The sequence below is a fragment of the Diabrotica virgifera genome, chromosome 3 (assembly GCF_917563875.1).
Source record: "Diabrotica virgifera virgifera chromosome 3, PGI_DIABVI_V3a".
Taxonomy (NCBI): Eukaryota; Metazoa; Arthropoda; class Insecta; order Coleoptera; family Chrysomelidae; genus Diabrotica; species Diabrotica virgifera.
In genome coordinates, this window is record NC_065445.1 from 200,168,399 (window position 1) to 200,188,118 (window position 19,720).

General features: G+C 32.3%; 2 protein-coding genes across 2 annotated transcripts in view; both read right to left on the reverse strand.

The window, feature by feature from the left end:
• Positions 1-10,035: 10,035 nt before the first annotated feature.
• On the reverse strand, positions 10,036-15,713 carry LOC126882297 (uncharacterized protein F58A4.6). The gene is made up of 2 exons (XM_050647161.1): positions 15,248-15,713; positions 10,036-10,335 (listed from the first exon to the last, which is right to left on the reverse strand). Exons 1-2 carry the CDS (start codon positions 15,609-15,611, stop codon positions 10,040-10,042), a joined length of 660 nt encoding a protein of 219 aa, XP_050503118.1. The 5' UTR covers positions 15,612-15,713; the 3' UTR covers positions 10,036-10,039.
• Positions 15,714-19,308: 3,595 nt separating this feature from the next.
• LOC126882293 (odorant receptor 49b-like) overlaps positions 19,309-19,720 on the reverse strand; it is a 55,271-nt gene continuing 54,859 nt past the window's right edge. The window contains exon 7 of the mRNA XM_050647156.1: positions 19,309-19,454. Within this exon, the coding sequence (XP_050503113.1) occupies positions 19,395-19,454 (60 nt within the window). The 3' untranslated portion in view covers positions 19,309-19,394. The remainder of the gene's footprint in view (positions 19,455-19,720) is intronic.

Sequence of the window (19,720 nt, forward strand, 5' to 3'; positions counted from 1 at the left end):
TATGAATTATATCCGCAATACGATATATTTTAAGTTTTCTCAGCATCTTTCTCTTAAGTTAAATCAATTAAAGGGTTGTTTGGGGGTGAAGGGGATGAGCTCAAAAATCGAAACTATATAATTTCAAGAGCTCATAAATAGCTCGTAATTCTGCCGCAAAAACCGATTCAATATTCCTATTTTTAAGTAGTGGGGGGGGGCTGACTCAGCCCCCCCACTAGGGTATTAAATTCCTGCTCAGTGGAACGAGCTCAAAATTTTTAGTTTGCGGAATATGAGAGCTCATAAATAGCTCATAAATCAGGGCTATTTGTTTTTTAATTTTTGCAAGTGGGGGGGGGGGGCAGCTCAACACGGGTTATTTAATCAATTTTAGTAGTTCCAATGTGACACAAAATCTAGGCATGGGATTAAAAAGTTTATTTGAAGAAAGTGTACTATTTTGTTCTTCTTAATGGCGGTACAGGTCCGTTCTTGTAATATTTTATTTACTTATAAAATAATTTCCACATTCTAAAATACCTCTCAAATTGGGCCCTGTATCGCAATTATTTACTATATTACGAATATGTGTGCCAAATATCTCCAACAAGCAACAAAATGTTCAAAATTAAAGCTGCAACGTTGGAACGCGTTTTCCGTTTTGAGTACGCGCTGATATAACCCATTAATAAAATTAATAGTTTATATTTTCGTATATATCACAAGAGAGAAAATTTTGCCAGCAATATTTTCGACTGGTATGAAAGTTTGTTGCCTGGCAATTTTTGCGAATTAAATTTTGACTTAAATCACGAGACGTCAGTCGAGTGATTTTGTCAAAATTTCATAAGCGAAAATTACCAAAAGGCAACGAACTTGTATGAAACCAGAAGAAAATTTTGCCGGTAAATAATTTTCTCTCGAATGATATTCGACAAGACTATTTCACGAGACAATTAATGCACCATATCAACGAAATATAATCTTTATTTATTTGTTATTACCAGACACTTTCGTGACGGATCTGTCATAATTTTGTCGCTGAGAAATCACGTCGCTAAGGAGTTTTGTCAGTAGGAAACGATGCGTTGCTATGCCGTTTTATCAGTTAAAAACAGTCTAGTGAAATAGTCATGGATATATAATGAGATTTAATACATGATGCATTATTGTAAATTGTAACACCTTAGAAGCTCTAAATTTGATGGGTCAGTAATGAAAATTATACCTACTGTTTTTGCAGCTTTTTGTATGTACAGTGGAACCCCGATAAGTCGGCCTCCGATATCCCGGAAGTCCGGCTAACCCGGATCGATTTTCATCAGAGGAAATAAAAATGTTTTCACTTTGACTGAGTTTTTTTACCAAGAAATAAACAATAATGTATACAACTGTACGTAATTTAGATGTACTGGACATAAGTATTTCATTTTTTGGCAATTATAATTAATTTTAAATTTATTATATCATTATAATTAATGACAGACTTTCGAGTCTGTCAGTTTGAAGCCAAGATGAAGACCACTCTGTAATACCGCTGCATTTTAATTTCTTGTGACATCGACTTATTGTCGACATTTTTGTAGCCGAAATGGCATAATTATTATAATATTAAGGTCTTTTGACCTAAATATGTAGCTAGTTCCAACTACTTTGGATCTAAAGTTTCTACCACCTGATGATGGACTGATTGGTCCGAAAACGTTTGTGTGATTTTATCCATTTTGGATCATTTTAGAAAAAAAATGTTTAATATATATACCATCTACCTACACGTGAGGTTTTACTTATTAGTAAGTTTTTTTTTTCGATGTCACAAGAAATTAAAATGCAGCGGAGTCTGTCAGTTTGAAGCCAAGATGAAGACCACTCTGTAATACCGCTGCATTTTAATTTCTTGTGACATCGACTTATTGTCGACATTTTTGTAGCCGAAATGGCATAATTATTATAATATTAAGGTCTTTTGACCTAAATATGTAGCTAGTTCCAACTACTTTGGATCTAAAGTTTCTACCACCTGATGATGGACTGATTGGTCCGAAAACGTTTGTGTGATTTTATCCATTTTGGATCATTTTAGAAAAAAAATGTTTAATATATATACCATCTACCTACACGTGAGGTTTTACTTATTAGTAAGTTTTTTTTTTCGATGTCACAAGAAATTAAAATGCAGCGGAGTCTGTCAGTTTGAAGCCAAGATGAAGACCACTCTGTAATACCGCTGCATTTTAATTTCTTGTGACATCGACTTACTGACGACATTTTTGTAGCCGAAATGGCATAATTATTATAATATTAAGGTCTTTTGACCTAAATATGTAGCTAGTTCCAACTACTTTGGATCTAAAGTTTCTACCACCTGATGATGGACTGATTGGTCCGAAAACGTTTGTGTGATTTTATCCATTTTGGATCATTTTAGAAAAAAAATGTTTAATATATATACCATCTACCTACACGTGAGGTTTTACTTATTAGTAAGTTTTTTTTTTCGATGTCACAAGAAATTAAAATGCAGCGGAGTCTGTCAGTTTGAAGCCAAGATGAAGACCACTCTGTAATACCGCTGCATTTTAATTTCTTGTGACATCGACTTACTGACGACATTTTTGTAGCCGAAATGGCATAATTATTATAATATTAAGGTCTTTTGACCTAAATATGTAGCTAGTTCCAACTACTTTGGATCTAAAGTTTCTACCACCTGATGATGGACTGATTGGTCCGAAAACGTTTGTGTGATTTTATCCATTTTGGATCATTTTAGAAAAAAAATGTTTAATATATATACCATCTACCTACACGTGAGGTTTTACTTATTAGTAAGTTTTTTTTTCGATGTCACAAGAAATTAAAATGCAGCGGAGTCTGTCAGTTTGAAGCCAAGATGAAGACCACTCTGTAATACCGCTGCATTTTAATTTCTTGTGACATCGACTTACTGACGACATTTTTGTAGCCGAAATGGCATAATTATTATAATATTAAGGTCTTTTGACCTAAATATGTAGCTAGTTCCAACTACTTTGGATCTAAAGTTTCTACCACCTGATGATGGACTGATTGGTCCGAAAACGTTTGTGTGATTTTATCCATTTTGGATCATTTTAGAAAAAAAATTTTTAATAAATTATATACCATCTACCTACACGTGAGGTTTTTACTTCATTAGTAAGTTTTTTATTATGGTATACAGCCAATGAGAGGAATCTTTTCCTTTTTATTTTTATTTTAAATTATAATTAAGTTTATCTGTAAGAGTACCGTATTTTATTAATTTTTACCATATTCTCCGGCTAACCCGGATTTTTTATAACCCGGATCGGCCGCGGTCCCGATTAATCCGACTTATCGAGGTTCCACTGTAATTTGAAAAAGTAAATAGAACATTCAAATAGTATAGTTGACATATCATATAACAATTTTCAAAATATATAGGTATAATCAAAAGTGTTTGAAAACATATTAAAGATAAATAAAAAAATCTATAGATATTTAAGGCAGATAGAAAAATATTATGTTATGAAAGTGTATCTTTAGGTACTAAGAAAATCTCATGTAAAATACAGGGATTATACCAAAGAAAAAACACAATTAGTACTTTAGACCTACTTACATACAATGATAGAATATCTAAGTACTTTATTGCATGAAAATATATAGAACCCTAACTCTGCAGAGATATCCAATAATCCAATATACAACGTGTCCCAAAAGTAGCGGAATGGTCGAATATTTCGCGAACTAAACATCGGATCGAAAAACTGAAAAATACGTTTTCAATAATTTTTAAAAATCTATCCAACGACGTCAAAATCCCCCACTCCATTCCCTAGAGGTGAGGTGGGGGGTAACTTTGAAATCTTAAATGGAAACCATGAGTTTTTATTTCAGATTTGGGTTCCTTATGTAAAAGTTAGTAACTTTTATTGGACACATTTTTTCAAATTACGGATAGATGGCGCTATAATCGGAAAAAACAATTTATCGTGATACCATAGGTAAATTATAGAAACGGTCTAATATCTCGAGAAATGCACTTTCAAATGAAAAACCAAAAAATATGTGTTAATACTTTTCAAAAACTTATCGACTAACGCTAAACATGACCCTCCACCTCACCCCCTAGAGGTGGGGTGGGGGGTAACTTTAAAATCTTAAATAGCAACCTCCATTTTTTATTGCAGATTTGCATTCGTCATGAAAAATTAAGCAACATTTATTCAAAACATGTTTTAGAGTTCTTGATAGATGGCGCTATAATTGGAAAAATACTATTTATTAGCGCCATCTATTAACCATTCTAAAAAATGTTTCGAATAAACATTGCTTGATTTTTCAAGACGAATTCAAATCTGCAATAAAAAATGGAGGTTGCTATTTAAGATTTTAAAGTTACCCACACCCCACCTCTAGGGGGTGAGATGGAGGGTCGTGTTTAGCGTTATTCGATAGGTTTTAAAAAAATAGTAGGTACATGTTTTTTGGTTTTTCATTTGGAAGTGTATTTCTCGAGATATTAGATATAGACCGTTTCTATAATTTACCTATGGTACTGCGATAAAGTGTTTTTTCCGATTATAGCGCCATCTGTCCGTAATTCGAAAAAATGTCTCGAATAAAAGTTGCTTACTTTTACATAAGGAATCCAAATCTGAAATAAAAACTTGGGGTTTCCATTAAAGATTTCAAAGTTACCCCCCACCCCACCTCTAGAGAATGGAGTGGGGGATCATATTTGATGTAGTTGGATAGATTTTTAAAAATGATTGAACACCTATTTTTCAGTTTTTCGATCCGATGTTTAGTTCGTCAAATATTCGACCGTTCCGCTACTTTTGGGACACCCTATATAATAAGGTGGAAGAATTGAAGGGGTCAGTGCAAAAAATAAGTCCATATTTTTCTATAATTGAGTGAAATGGTGAACTCTACATAATTTCTTCTTTTGTCTCTTTAATTAAAAAAAATTTTTGGGCACCCTGTATAATAAATTATATTAATGTTTATATTAGTGAATAGAGAATTTAATACATTTTCGAATGAGCTATCACACGACCCCAATTCTCATTAAAAAAATCATCGATTACGTCATCACGCCCAGATGGATGACGTAACTAGTATGATATATATGTCATAAAATTATAATTTAAATATAAAAATCGACCTGTTTCGGGATTTATCTTCAGAGTCGCCTATTCTCGAGAAAATGAATTTATTCCAACTCAGACGTCCTCACTCTATAAGACCATGAGAAACATAAACATGTGACATCACTTTTTGCACTAACCCCTTTAATTGCAAAAAATGAGGATGACAAAGCAATTACATCACTTAAATCGGTCATTGTTAATAGGGGGCATCTCCACTTTTTTTATATTTCCACCAACTAATATATAGCCCATAGAAGAAGCTTTTATATGAAACAGACGTTTATAAGCAGGCTTGTTGACGAGGGATGTTACGGCCGCAGAGCGGGCGGTGCGTGGTGAGATGACGGTGACTACGGACGTTGTCAGATCTATGCACCTCCATAGCATCTACTCATTGGAACGCAAAATCCTATGCTAAAACGTTACAGGGCCGTACCCTTCTAGTCACTCTATTGGGACCGTGCAAGTTCAGCAAAGCGACACCTATTTCTACGCTCTGCAACTTTATTCGCACTTTTAATTATATTGGCCAATTATATTAGTCCTGGTTATTGGATAATTGTCAAGGCCATAGACCAAAAAATAATAAAAAGAAAAAATAAGATTAAGGTTATGTTATTAAAACGTAAACAATTGTATGTAGTAAATAAAATTAGTTATTAAAATGCTGTACTGCAAGCAAAATGCAATTCATTAAGTTTACCTTTATATAATAATTGCATATCATATTAATATTGTGAAGCAACATATAGTTTTTCTTCTTCAATGACAGTAGATATGAAATGTACGTCAATTTGACAATTTCAATTGACAATATGAATTATTTAAGAAAGTTGCAATATTTCTCCGCTATTCGCGCACGATCGTTTCTTAATTCCCTTCCAAGTACTTGCACACCGCGAATATTCTTTGTTTCCACTTTCTGACGAATTTAGGTATATTTAATACACGTATACACGTCTACTATTCCATATGAAAACGGGTCAACTTTCAATATTAAGGTATGCGGCAAAATAAACAGTACTGAAATGCGTATGGCTCAAATTTGTGTACGTCATGCGCCGAAACGTATTGAGTAGTTTCCGAACGTGGATACAACGTATGTGAATGTTGTGTTAATGTTAAGGCACGTATACATATGCGCTCCGCTCGGTGGGCGAGCCGCTCGCTCGCAGCATGTTTGTTATGCCGCGTCCGCATTGGTAAATTTTTCGTGCGTTCTAGCTGTTCGTCACAAATATTTGCGTGTTAGATTAGTACGTGTTTTCAAGTGGCGCACAAACGGCTCGCACAAGGCGCACCACGATCTAACTTCTGTCGGTTTTTCAACAAACACTTTGATGGTTCGCAATACGTATTTGGACGGGTTTGCGAGTGGTTTGTTGGTTTTGGCGCACCTGAGTTGAATATTTGTTAGTTCGGAAGAAAATATCAAACTTATTGATGTTTACCGTGGAAAGTCATTATTGTGGGATCCTCAACTAAGGACCATTTAAAAAACAATTTAAAGCCGATATCTGACGGGAAATAGAAGCTGAAATAAAAAATATACATGCGGACCAATGTAAAAAAGGTCATTTCATTGTTGCCTTCTTACCGACGCAACAATGAAATACAAAATAAGATTTACTATTTTATTTGGGCATAAGCCACAATTCGAGTTTGAAATCAAGTTTATTTGACGTTTCGACTTTCACTTCCAAAATCGTTATCAATATAAAAAAAACATTCATAAAAAATAACTTTGTTTCTGGTGAAGCAACGTAGTTGGAACAAGCAGATATAATATTATAATTGTCACCGGAAAGCGAAAAAGGTAACACACAACTTGGAAGAGCCTATAGTTTTCTAACTTCGCTTCTGGTGGAGCAACGGAGTTGGAACAAGCAGATATATAATAATTGGCCCACCGGAAAGCGAAAAAGGTAACGCACAACTTGGAAGATCCTATAGTTTTCTAACTTCGCTTCTGGTGAACCAACAGAGTTGGAACAAGCAGATAATATATAATAATTATGTCACCGGAAAGCGAAAAAGGTAACGCACAACTTGGAAGAGCCTATAGTTTTCTAACTTCGTTTCTGGTGAAGCAACGGAGTTGGAACAAGCAGATATATTATAATAATTGGGTCACCACAAAGCGGAAAAGTTAACGCACAACTTGGAAAACCTATAGTTTTCTAACTTTCTGGTGAAGCAACGCAGTTGAAACAAGCAGATATTACAATTGTGTCACCGGAAAGCGAAAAAGGTAACGCACAACTTGGAAGAACCTATAGTTCTCTAATTTTGTTTCTGGTGAAGCGACGCAGTTGGAACAAGCAGATATATTACAATGGTGTCACCGGAAAGCGAAAAAGGTAGGTAGATCCATCGCTTGACATTCCGAAATTACGGACTAGAATTAAAGATTTTTTCGTGCCAGAGAGCATCTTTAACATCTGTTTTATCGGGAACGTCATCACGAATAATGTTTATAAGGCTATATCATGTATACTAAATACACTGCGCGTCAGAGAAAACGGACACCCAAAAAATGGCTCATTTTTGATGTCTCGTATCTCCTAAAGCTGTTGTCCGATTTAAGTAATTTTTTTAATATATTATAAGCCTTATTCTTTAACAATATCGCTGTATTAATATTGTTGATAAACAGAAGAATTTTATATTCACCATTGGCGTGCATACGGGTAATATGATCGGTCATACTAGCAGTATGCGCGCCAATGGTGAATATAAAATTCTTAATTGCATGTCAAAAAATGCGCAATAACTATAAACTACTCTTTAAACCTACCAAATTTCATTTGCATATCTCAACCGGTTTTAGGACAATAAATAAATCGTTAGTTTGTAAGAAAAAATTTAACATCTCGTATCTCGGAAACGAATAATTTGTGAACATATGTTTATAAAGCAAATGGTCATTAGTTTTTAATGTATAATTACCCCTTAAAGTTTGTCGAACTTATTTAGAAACACGCTGTACTGATGAAGAACATGGCTAGCTGTTAAAGTACCTAACTTTTGTATTATCCAACATAAGCGAATGAATAAAAAAACAGAATATTAATAAAACCTGAGGCTATAGTTGGGTTTTAATTTCGGTATTTTATAAATGCTAGAGTATTTCACAGGGTGTTGCAAACTTTGAGAAAAAATCACAGTTTGATTCGTACAATAAAAATTTACCTGTTTATCAACAATATTAGTACAGCGATATTGTTAAAGAATAAAGTTATAACGTATTAAAAAATTACTTAAATCGGACAACAGGTTTAGGAGATACGAGACATCAAAAATGACTCATTTTTTGGGGTACCCGTTTTCTCTGACGCGCAGTGTATATAAAGAATATCATAAATATTTCAGTACTCTTTATTTTGACGCATGCGCATACTGTATTACCGTAAGCACAGCATACCCCGCAAACCGTTCAGTTTGAAACGGAGCCATCTCTTACAGATCTTATCGTACAGATAACCCATTCACAACATCTGTGAATGGCACACTACCAGTTCCGAAGAAACGTAAAGTAAATCTATCCATCTTTACTTTAAATGTTTTTACTTTTTCTAAATTTAGTTTAGCCGTTTAATGTTTGTAATCAACGATATTCATATCATAATGACTATTTTTAAATGCTTTTATTTAGTTCAATAGTTTGCGTCAAACGTTAATTTGAGTGCTTTTTCTCCAATGCAAATGAATGAAAATTTGCAGACATATGTATTCGCGGGAACAATACACGAATAATCAATAAACATTTTTTTTATGTTTATTAATTATTGTTTAAATAAAAAAAAACGATTTTAATGAAAATGCTTAAATTCTCTTGTTTTTTACAATGTAAAAACTTGAAACTTTTACGTGTTGTAGCTAATGATATGAACTATACATAATTTCACTTTTTACGTTAATTGTTTACGTTATGCTTCATAAATAAACAATAAAGTTTCAAATTTTTTGCTGATTCCGACTACTTTTCATGTTAGTACATCATATGTTTTATACATATTTTAAGAAACATATATATTTTAATGTTTGAAAAGTGTAAGACTAAAAAGTAAAAAATAAAAAAATATAAAAAAAATTTTTTAAGAAACGCTTTTCTTTACTTACGAGTGACTAAAATTAAAAATATTATAAAAAAAATCAACTAAAACGCAAAAAATAAAAAAAATTGAAAAAATCTAACACATTCGTTAAAGAAAAGCGTGGGGCGAAAACCGTTTATTCGATGAAGACGCGCCATGCTTTTCTTTGACGAATGTTAGATTTTTTCAATTTTTTTTATTTTTTGCGTTTTAGTTGATTTTTTTTATAATATTTTTAATTTTAGTCACTCGTAAGTAAAGAAAAGCGTTTCTTAAAATTTTTTTTTTATATTTTTTTATTTCTTTTAGTACACATGCATTTTACAAACAAGTCATCTCCATTTCAAAAATTTCGGTTTTAGGTCTTTTAAAATCTCTTCTTCTTCTTTTTTTGGAGAAGAAGAAGAGCTTGTATTCGTAGCTGTGATGTTGACTGCCAGCTATCTCGACACCTTTTAAAGGGCCTTCCTATTGGTGTCTTGCCTGTTGGCTTTGAATCGCTTTTAAAATTTAAAAAACATATTTTTACAATATTCACCAGCTTGTATAGTAAATTTTAAAACCAAACAATAAATAAAAAGTTATTTTTCAGATAGTCTTGAAGATTAAAAGTTTTTTACCTCTCCTGTAAAATTTAAAAATGTGGAGGTGACCGCTTATCAAAATGACTGATTCAAATTCAATTACAGATGTAGTCAACAATAGTTTGTCATTTACATCATTGTACAATAAGAATACTTTCACAAAAATTGTAATGTTTGCAATATGTTTGTGGAGTTCTCAAATAATCAAACTCATATACTAAACAATATCTTTCTTTCTGTTTTTATAAACCAAATGTTCATATTGTAACTTTGACCAAATACCTCTGCACATGTTAATAAGTCTAGGATCCACTATACTAGTCTTCTTAGCTATTTGGTATTCTGTTTCTATAATTCTCCTTGCTAATTTATATCTTTTTTTCTGAATGAAGCTTAAACTTAGATACAGTCGACATCTGGATGCAATACTAGGATCTCCTAACCTTAGGGCCAACTTTAGTTGATGAAAGGATATTTTTCCTGCTGTTTCTGCACAATTTGCAAAATAATCACCTATAATACAAAATATAATTATTGTATTAAATTGTATATACAAGAACCACATTTGTTGAAATTATCAGAAATAATATAATATAAACAAATAGGGAACTTGCATAAAATTTTAAATTCGAAAAAAATGCTATAAATCACAACAGACAGGCACGGATACAGGGGGGTCAACGGGTCCATGGACCCCTCTATGGTATTTAGTCTATAAGTATTTTTTAATTACTCTAAACTTTAAGCCATCAGTACAACACTAAATTACACGACAACCGCTTTGAAAGAATTGAAAGAAGCCATAAAATCTAATAAAACACCCTTCTCTGAAAAATAATCTGCAGTATCTGCAATAACAAAAATGATATTTTAAAATTACCCTGGGCATAAACCTTATCTCATGGAAAGTCACGTTTCAAATTAGCGTTACAATAAAGATATAAAAATTTGTATTTTACTGGATAATCCATGCGTACCTACCCATTGAGGGTAGAAAGGTTATCTTTATGGTAAAGAACCACCAGTGAGATTAATAGTCGTGAATTGTCTATCAATCCTTTTGATACCGTAGGTATCTGGGATTATATAGTGTATTTTATCTTTAGAGTAAGTGTGAGTCATATGGCTAAATCTGGACAATATAATATTTGAGCAGTGTTGCCACAGGTCTTGGACAAAATTTCGAGAGACTGCTCCTATTTTTTCGGTAGAGATTCTTTCGGTCAAATTTCGGTAGATTTCATTTTTGCTTCTTTTGCTATCACATTGCAAAAAAATGATACTTTAGGTACCAGTATTCAAAAACAAACTACATTCATCAGATTCATTATAATGATCAATAATCACCATTCATCATAAAAATCATTCAAAGTTCGAAATCGGTATAACTTAAAAAATGTATTTTCTCGGGTTTTTAGGTATTATAGAGCAATTTTCTTCATTTTTGAAGTTATACTTCTTTACCGGCGATAGAGGGTGATTTTTTTATATGTTAAAACCTATGAGCCCGGCGCATGCGCATTATAACTTTGTTCTGATTGGAGGTTCAAATGACATGTCAAAAATTATCCGATATGGCAGTTGTGGTTTGGAGGTAAAGGTAAAGGTAAACAAATGTATAATATATTAGTTTTATTGTTGTGAGGACAGAAACAAAAAAGTTTATAATATTGTAGTGACTTTTAAATAGTTTTTAAAAGCAACAGGTACGTAATAATTGTTAATGTATCATGGGTATAAACCTACCTATTTGATCTGCCAAAATACATAGTATGTAATACTTTTATTTATATAATTTGATTACCATCAAAATTTCTATCAATATTCACCTAATATATTGTTGTTTTACTCTATGTTTTGTTGTATTTTTTCAATTCTAAATCATTTCAATTCAAAATTAAAATAATTTGATTAATTTTCAAAATATCAAAATATCACAAGTTTAATCCGTTTAGTTAGTCGATCTTCGTAAATAATGACACATAGTGTCCGTGGCTAAGCGGAGAAGGCGAGTGAATTCCAATACCAACCGCTCATATCAGCGCTCGTTCGAGTCCCAATAGAAACTTTCTTTTTTGTTTTTTTTAATACATTTTATGATTGTAAGTATATTTATTATATAATTGTATTTTCAGAAAATACGTATTTAGTTAAACAAATTTTCGACAATTAATGTTCAGACATCATTTGTGGCTTGTTTAATGTGTTTGTGTGTGTTTTATTATTTTATTATTTTAATTTTTGGCACTGTTCTAATAAAAATGTTTGAGAAGTAGTAAGTATAAATTAGTTTAATATTTAAACAAAATATAAATAAAAAGTATATTAATTTCGTTTAAATCATATAATAGAAGTATAACTTCTTACGTGCGTACAAAGTAAACACACATTCTTTTTTTTTAATCCAAGTAACTCGAGTCAAGCCGTCTAACTAACGCAATTGGGACCGTGCAAGTTCGGCAAAGCGACCTCTATTTCTACGCTCTGTACTTTTATTCGCAGTTTTAATTATATTGGCCAATTATATTAGTCCTGGTTGCTGGATAATTGTCAAGACCATAGTCCAAAAAAATAATAAGAAGAAAAAATAAGATGCAGGTTATGTTTAGCAAACGTAAACAATTGTATGTAGTAAATAAAATCAGTTATTAAAATGCAGTACTGCAAGCAAAATACAATTAATTAAATTTACCTTTATATAATAATTGCATATCATATCAATATTGTGGAGCAATATATAATTTTTCTGCGTCAATGACAGAAGGTATGAAATATACGTCAATTTGACAATTTTAATTGACAATATGAATTATTTAAGATAGATGCAATATTTCTCCGCGACTCGCGCACGGTCGTTTCTCGTTTCCCTTTCCAAGTACTTGCACACCGCGAATACTAAATATCAAGGATGCTTTAGTTTTGTTATAAGGAATTAATTTATTTATAATAAAATAAAACTGCATATTTTTTCCTGTTATAGACTTTTTAAAAAAACTTACCACACGTGCACCACGTATACTCAAAATACAAATATTCTTACTTGATAGATGTATCATTGTTAAAACAAGTTGTTGTTGTTTATTTGGGTTTATATGACTGCGGACACTAAATCCATTCGCCATTAAAACAAGTTAAAAATTTTTGTTATAATAAATAATAGTTATAAGTTATTAACATTTATAAATTACTGCATAAATAAGTTTGGCAATGTTTTATAGGCAAAAACAGGATTTTTTACACTTTATAATCGTTTAAAAACAAAACAATGTCGGATATTGAAGCAATTGAGAATGAGAAAATTTTTTAATGTTCTTTAGTTATGTCGAAATACTGTAAGTTAAAAAGGTGCAAAATAAATTTCTCCTGTTTTAAGATTTTAATATAAATACTATTTTTAGTTTGGAATTATCTTCTATATCAAAATGAGCCACAATCCTTCAGTATTCACTATTCAGCTTCAGGTAGATATATTTTACTCCCAAAATCATAATATAAAGGACAAAGGACTGGTCATAAAATTGATATCAGTAAATCCGTATCTGCTGGTTCGCACATTGTGTCACAAGCTAGTAAAAGCAATTCAAGAATTCTTGAAAACTGACTAAACTCTGTTGCCAAATCTATCCGCTAAAAAAATTTTTCTAATAATTTTGATTTTTCAGTAGAAAAAAAATCGGCAGATTAAATTGAAAATTATAAATTTTGATTTTTCGGTAGAAAAAAAAAGGAGAATTAGGTAGATCGGTAGATTTGACAGGTATTCGGTATATCTACCGAAAAACCGGTAGCTGTGGCATCACTGTATTTGAGGTAAGTCTGCCCCCCCCCCTATTATGAATTTCTAGATCCGCGCCTGCAACAGAACATGATTTACAACATGTATCAAACATAAAAAAGTTGTTCTTGTGTTCCGTTTGGCCCCTAAAGTCGAGAGAAAATTCAAATTATAGCAGCCAGCCAAAAAACGCGCCCTCACTGGTTGTGACGTCAGATCATTATAATTTGTAATTCATTACATTTGATATTCGTTTATTTGTAAAATAATCATGATTGTTGCTGTGCAGTAGTTATTTTAAAATATTTGAGTGTATTTGTTAAGACAACTTTTTTAAAATGACTGAAGAGGGTTTTTCTAAAGGGCAGTATAATAACTTACTCATTATAAACATAAATCTTTATTATTATGATTGGTTTATTCTCATAGTAAACACACACACGCACAATTCCATACTATCTCTTCAAAAAATGTATTAAACTCCAATCTAAACAAACTGGTATATATTTTTATATTGTCATAATTAGAATTGTCATTACAAATATTATGATATGGCGTCACAAACGCTCATATGGTATTCATTGATCTTGAGAAAGCATATGATAGAGTTCCTCGAGAGATTCTGTGATGGGCACTCAATAAGAAAGGAGTCCCTGGTGCATATGTAAAGATTGTGAGGGATATGTATGAGGGAGTAACGACTAGTGTTAGGACAGGTGTGGGAGAGACTAATACATTTCATGTGAAAGTAGGATTGCACCAAGGCTCGGTGCTTACTCCGTATTTATTCTCATTAGTTTTGGACCAGATAACAGCGAAACTACAAGGTAACATTCCATGGTGGTTAATGTATGCTGATGATGTCATGTTAGTAGGAAATAGTGAAAGAGACTTAGAACAAAAACTGGAACAGTGGACATAAGCTCTGGAGGAAAAAGGTTTAAAACTTAGTAGGACAAAGACAGAGTATTTGGAATGTTCATTTAAAGATGGAGTTACTACAAATAAAATGGTATCTTTGGATGGTGAACTGATTGTAAAAGGCATGGGCGTCCTGTCGCATTTCATATGCTCATAAATATGTACAGTAGAACCCCGAAAATCCGAACTAATTAGGAGGACAGCCTGTTCGGATTCCGAAAAGTTCGGATTATCTGAAAATTAGCCTAACTGATAGTTCAAAGCTTTCGTTGTCTTTGATTTTGAGTTGCAAAACGTTCTTGCAAGAGTGTGGACAATATTTTGGATTCAAGTTAACTACAAGAAAATCGAAGTAAGTTTATGTTTAACTTACATAAGCAATACATATAAAGTATGTATTCATTGTTAAGAAATTTTAAAATGCCAAAGTCCTATTTATCCTACATTGTTCAATTTTCTGGTTTTACCCTCTATAATAAACATGTTTTTGTGTTGAATTTTGAAATTTTTTTCACTGCCGAATGTTCGGATAAGCAGGGTTCTACTGTAGTTATGTAATATGATATTTTCACCGATTTTTGTCACAACTTGTTATTTTAAAAATGTCGTCTGTAGACGTTGTGTCACATTACATCAATGGAAATTAGACATCTGGTCCATCAACGTATTAAGTAGTATAATAAATAAAAGGTAGACCTCCAGGAGCGTCTGTTCAATTTAAATACTCACCTAAAGCAGAAAAAGCACCTCCTAATGTTGACAACCAAGATAGTGCATGATCTAGTTCACATCTTTCTCGCACCAAGAGGTAGATCCTTTCATTCCAATTATAGTCAATCAAATCATAACTAGTTGGTTGAAGTTTGATAACTATACCATTATTATCTCCTAAAGTCCAATGTAGAATAAAACATTGCCTATATAAACAGCTAATAACTAATTCCTTGAATAAATAATGCCAAAAGGTGCTGTCTAATTGCAGTATTTCAGTTCCATTCGAAATTGACTTAAATTCTTTAACATTATTTCTTTTAATCACATATCTACCATAACAGTAGATTCCATCAGTAAGAATTATGTATAGTTTTTTCATTATCTATACATTAAGGCAGTGGTAAATGTGTTTAAATAAGTAAATTACAAAATAACAAAGTAATTTTAAAATTAAATAAACCAATATAATAGTTAGGTTATGTTGTTTTAATTGTTGACAGTTGTTGACATTTGATGGAATAGGGCATTTCCAGACTTTGACGTTCGGGAGGCAAAACTGTCAATCATCAGCTTGTGTTTTTGAACCGCTGTGTCTAGGTACACGCTAACGTGTACGCAAATAAAAAAGTTAGGTACACGCGAAACGTCATCAAGTCAGTGACGTCACTATTTAGCGTGCACTGTTACTGATCTGGTTTTCTGCATACACGCTAACTTGAGAATACCGCGAGTGTCAGAGTGAGTTTAGAATTTATCTAATCGCGTTGTGTAAAGGGCGCTTTACAACTTGCAATTCTACCTGCAAGACGCAAGAAAGTTGCCTTAAGGCATGCGCAGTATGTCGTCAGTTGATTATTGCATGCAACTTCTTGCAATTGAGCGATAATCGGTTTGGTGCCATTTTTTCTGCAAGTTTTCATGCAAGTCTAAAGAGCGCTTTACAGCTTGCAATTCTACATGCAAGACGCAAGAAAGTTGCCTAAAGGCATGCGCAGTATGTCGTCAGTTGACTATTGCATGCAACTTCTTGCAATTGCGCGATAATCGGTTTGGTGCCATTTTTTCTGCAAGTTTTCATGCAAGTCTAGGGGAATTTGATTTTTCCACAATATCAAATGTCATTGACGACACGGATTCACGAATACATGCCGATCAGCTGTTTTCTGTTTGTGAAATATATCAACGATGGAAATGAATGAATAATGAAATGGCACTTTCTGAGATTCTATAATTATTGTAAATTGTATATTAAGCTACGGAAGCTCTCTCTCCTCTAGCTAAGTACCTTAGGATAATAATTAATTTGTGTTTCGCAGAAATAGTATTTCGAAATATAGATTTCTTTGTAATTGTTCAATTTTTCCCAAGGGTTTATTAAAATGTACATTCATTCCTAGAAAATTAGAGTCATTTTCATCATCTACTTGGATAAATTCTGTTGGAGATACATTATTACCCCTCTTCTTGTTCAACTAAGATCTTACTCACCAGCTCCGATCTCGGTGTTCTAAATTAGTGACTAAAAGGCTGGCTGCAGTAATAATAATACTTAAAGTTGCTGCTACCGCCTTTTTCCTTTTATATTTGGTTATTTCTGATAGTCTTGGCATTTCGAAATTTACCAAGTTAAATAAACAGCAATAAAGTAATTAAAAAAAAACAAAAGTTTATAAGTTAGGTTAAGGGTAAAATTTCAAATTGCATGCAAGCCGGGTTGCAAGCTGTAAAAGACCATGCAATTGACTTGCATGAAAGTCTTGCATGCAAGAGTATTGCAGCAAGTTTTCTTGCAAGCTGTAAAGCGGTCTTAGGGGAATTTGATTTTTCCACAATATCAAATGTCATTGACGACACGGATTCACGAATACATGCCGATCAGCTGTTTTCTGTTTGTGAAATATATCAACGATGGAAATGAATGAATAATGAAATGGCACTTTCTGAGATTCTATAATTATTGTAAATAATTGTATATTAAGCTACGGAAGCTCTCTCTCCTCTAGCTAAGTACCTTAGGATAATAATTAATTTGTGTTTCGCAGAAATAGTATTTCGAAATATAGATTTCTTTGTAATTGTTCAATTTTTCCCAAGGATTTATTAAAATGTACATTCATTCCTAGAAAATTAGAGTCATTTTCATCATCTACTTGGATAAATTCTTCTGTTGGAGATACATTATTACCCCTCTTCTTGTTCAACTAGATCTTACTCACCATCTCCGATCTCGGCGTTCTAAATTAGTGACTAAAACGCTGGCTGCAGCAATAATAATACTTAAAGTTGCTGCTACCGCCTTTTTCCTTTTATATTTGGTTATTTCTGATAGTCTTGGCATTTCGAAATTTACCAAGTTAAATAAACAGCAATAAAGTAATTAAAAAAAAACAAAAGTTTATAAGTTAGGTTAAGGGTAAAACTTTCAAATTGCATGCAAGCCGGGTTGCAAGCTGTAAAAGACCATGCAATAGACTTGCATGAAAGTCTTGTATGCAAGGAATTGCAGCAAGTTTTCTTGCAAGCTGTAAAGCGGTCTTACATTTTAAGATTGATTAGTAAAGAGATTTTTTATTTGTTTGGTGTTTGTTTTTAAATTAACTATGGAGTGCGGACAATTATTTAGTTCTTTTAATCAGTTTAACAACATTTTAAAACAGTATGTAAAAGACAAAAAAATCGTGATTAAGGGTAGCAGAGGTATTAAGATAAAATATACAGGGCGATTGATTAGTGTGATAAAGCTCAGTAGATCCGCTATAGTAATAGATATTATAGCAATAAAAGTTAGTAACAAAAATTGTAGCAAACTTTGAGCTTATTATTACAAAATTAATTAGAATGTTACAGGGCGTTCGATAACATTGTGGCAGACCAAACTTATGCTTTTTTAAATAGAACACCCTATATTTTATTTTATGTTCGAAATCTTCTTAACGTCCCCATCACAAAAATATAAAGATTTATTGTTATACAGGGTATTTACAAAGTTAGGTATAACCAATTTTCTATGAAAATCGTAATAAGTTCAACTCCCTGTATACCTAAATAGAAATAAACACAACAGCATTGGTTTATAAAGTGGTGTAGGTAATTTAACTTACGTATAAAAATTATTTTAACAGTATTTTGTACATGTCATGTCAACTAAATATTTATTTTGCTAACCTGAATATACTTTTATACATTGATTTATTACAGTTAAGTTTGAAAGATCTGAATAATTCTGCTTCCCATCCCCTTCCCTTAATAACACATATTTTTATATCACACACTATATAAACATATCAAAATAGCGTGTACCAAAATATACAGTCACTGCGCACGCTAAATAAGGACGTCACTGGTTTGTTGAAGTTTAATTCGCGTGTACCTAACTTTTTTATTTGCGTACACGCTAGCGTGTACCTAGACACAGCGTTTTTGAACCTAGAAAATCGTCATTTTTCGCCTTTTTTTAGTTTTAAATTGTTTATAACTCGAAAACGATTAATTTTAGAGGAAAATTATAAAAGATATTTTTTGTTCCCAATGATCCAAAGCACCTAAAAAATATCTACCCAGGCCGAAAAAATTGATTTTTATAATTTGTAAAAATTTTTGTTTTAATAAATGTAGCAATAACTCCGAAATTATGGGCATTAGGTATAGGGAATATAACATGAAAAATAATCAGTATTTATTAAGGACTTCAGAACGCAAAAAATATACAGAGTGTTCCATTTAAAATAAGAAAGTTCATTAGATGTCCAGAAAAACAGCAAAAGATTTGGCAACAATGTAATTACCACTATAATATTTACGGCATTAGAACATGTCTCTTTTCATCATATATTTTCTTTACATGTCTCTGATTAGAACACACTTACCCTCCAAAATCTATAAAAATCGTTCTAGCGGTTCCGAGAAATTACCGTGTTGCCATACTCTTTCGCTACCCTGTATCTGTATATTGCTTACAGTCTGTGTTAGGACAAATTGCAATCAATATTCAATGTTAAAAAATCTATGGAATATTATGCTGGGGATCGTGGCCTCGTGGTTGCATTGAAACATTGAAAATAAAACTATGCTTTGAATTCATATTTTACTGGTCTCTTTCTTTATTTTTACAGAGAGTTAGGAACTTAATTCGTTTCAACATCTTGGCGATTCCATTACAAAATTATTTTGATTGCTGACCCTTGTAGACCACCATCATGTAAGAATATGTAGCTTTAATGATCTGCAAAAAGTATACATGTAATCATAAAAAACAATTTATTTAACTTATTTTAAATACAGGAATTTTGAAACAAAAGCAAATTTAATATACATGCGATCAGGGACCCGGACCGAAATGAAATAAAAGGTTCCGGTCCGGTTCTGGTTCTAGTAAAATTCAAAATTTTAGGTCCGGTCCGGTTCCGGTTTTGTTAAAATATTTCGATTCGGTTCTGACAAATTTTTTTGGTCCAAACGGTTTTTTTCAGTTCCTACAAATTTTTCAAT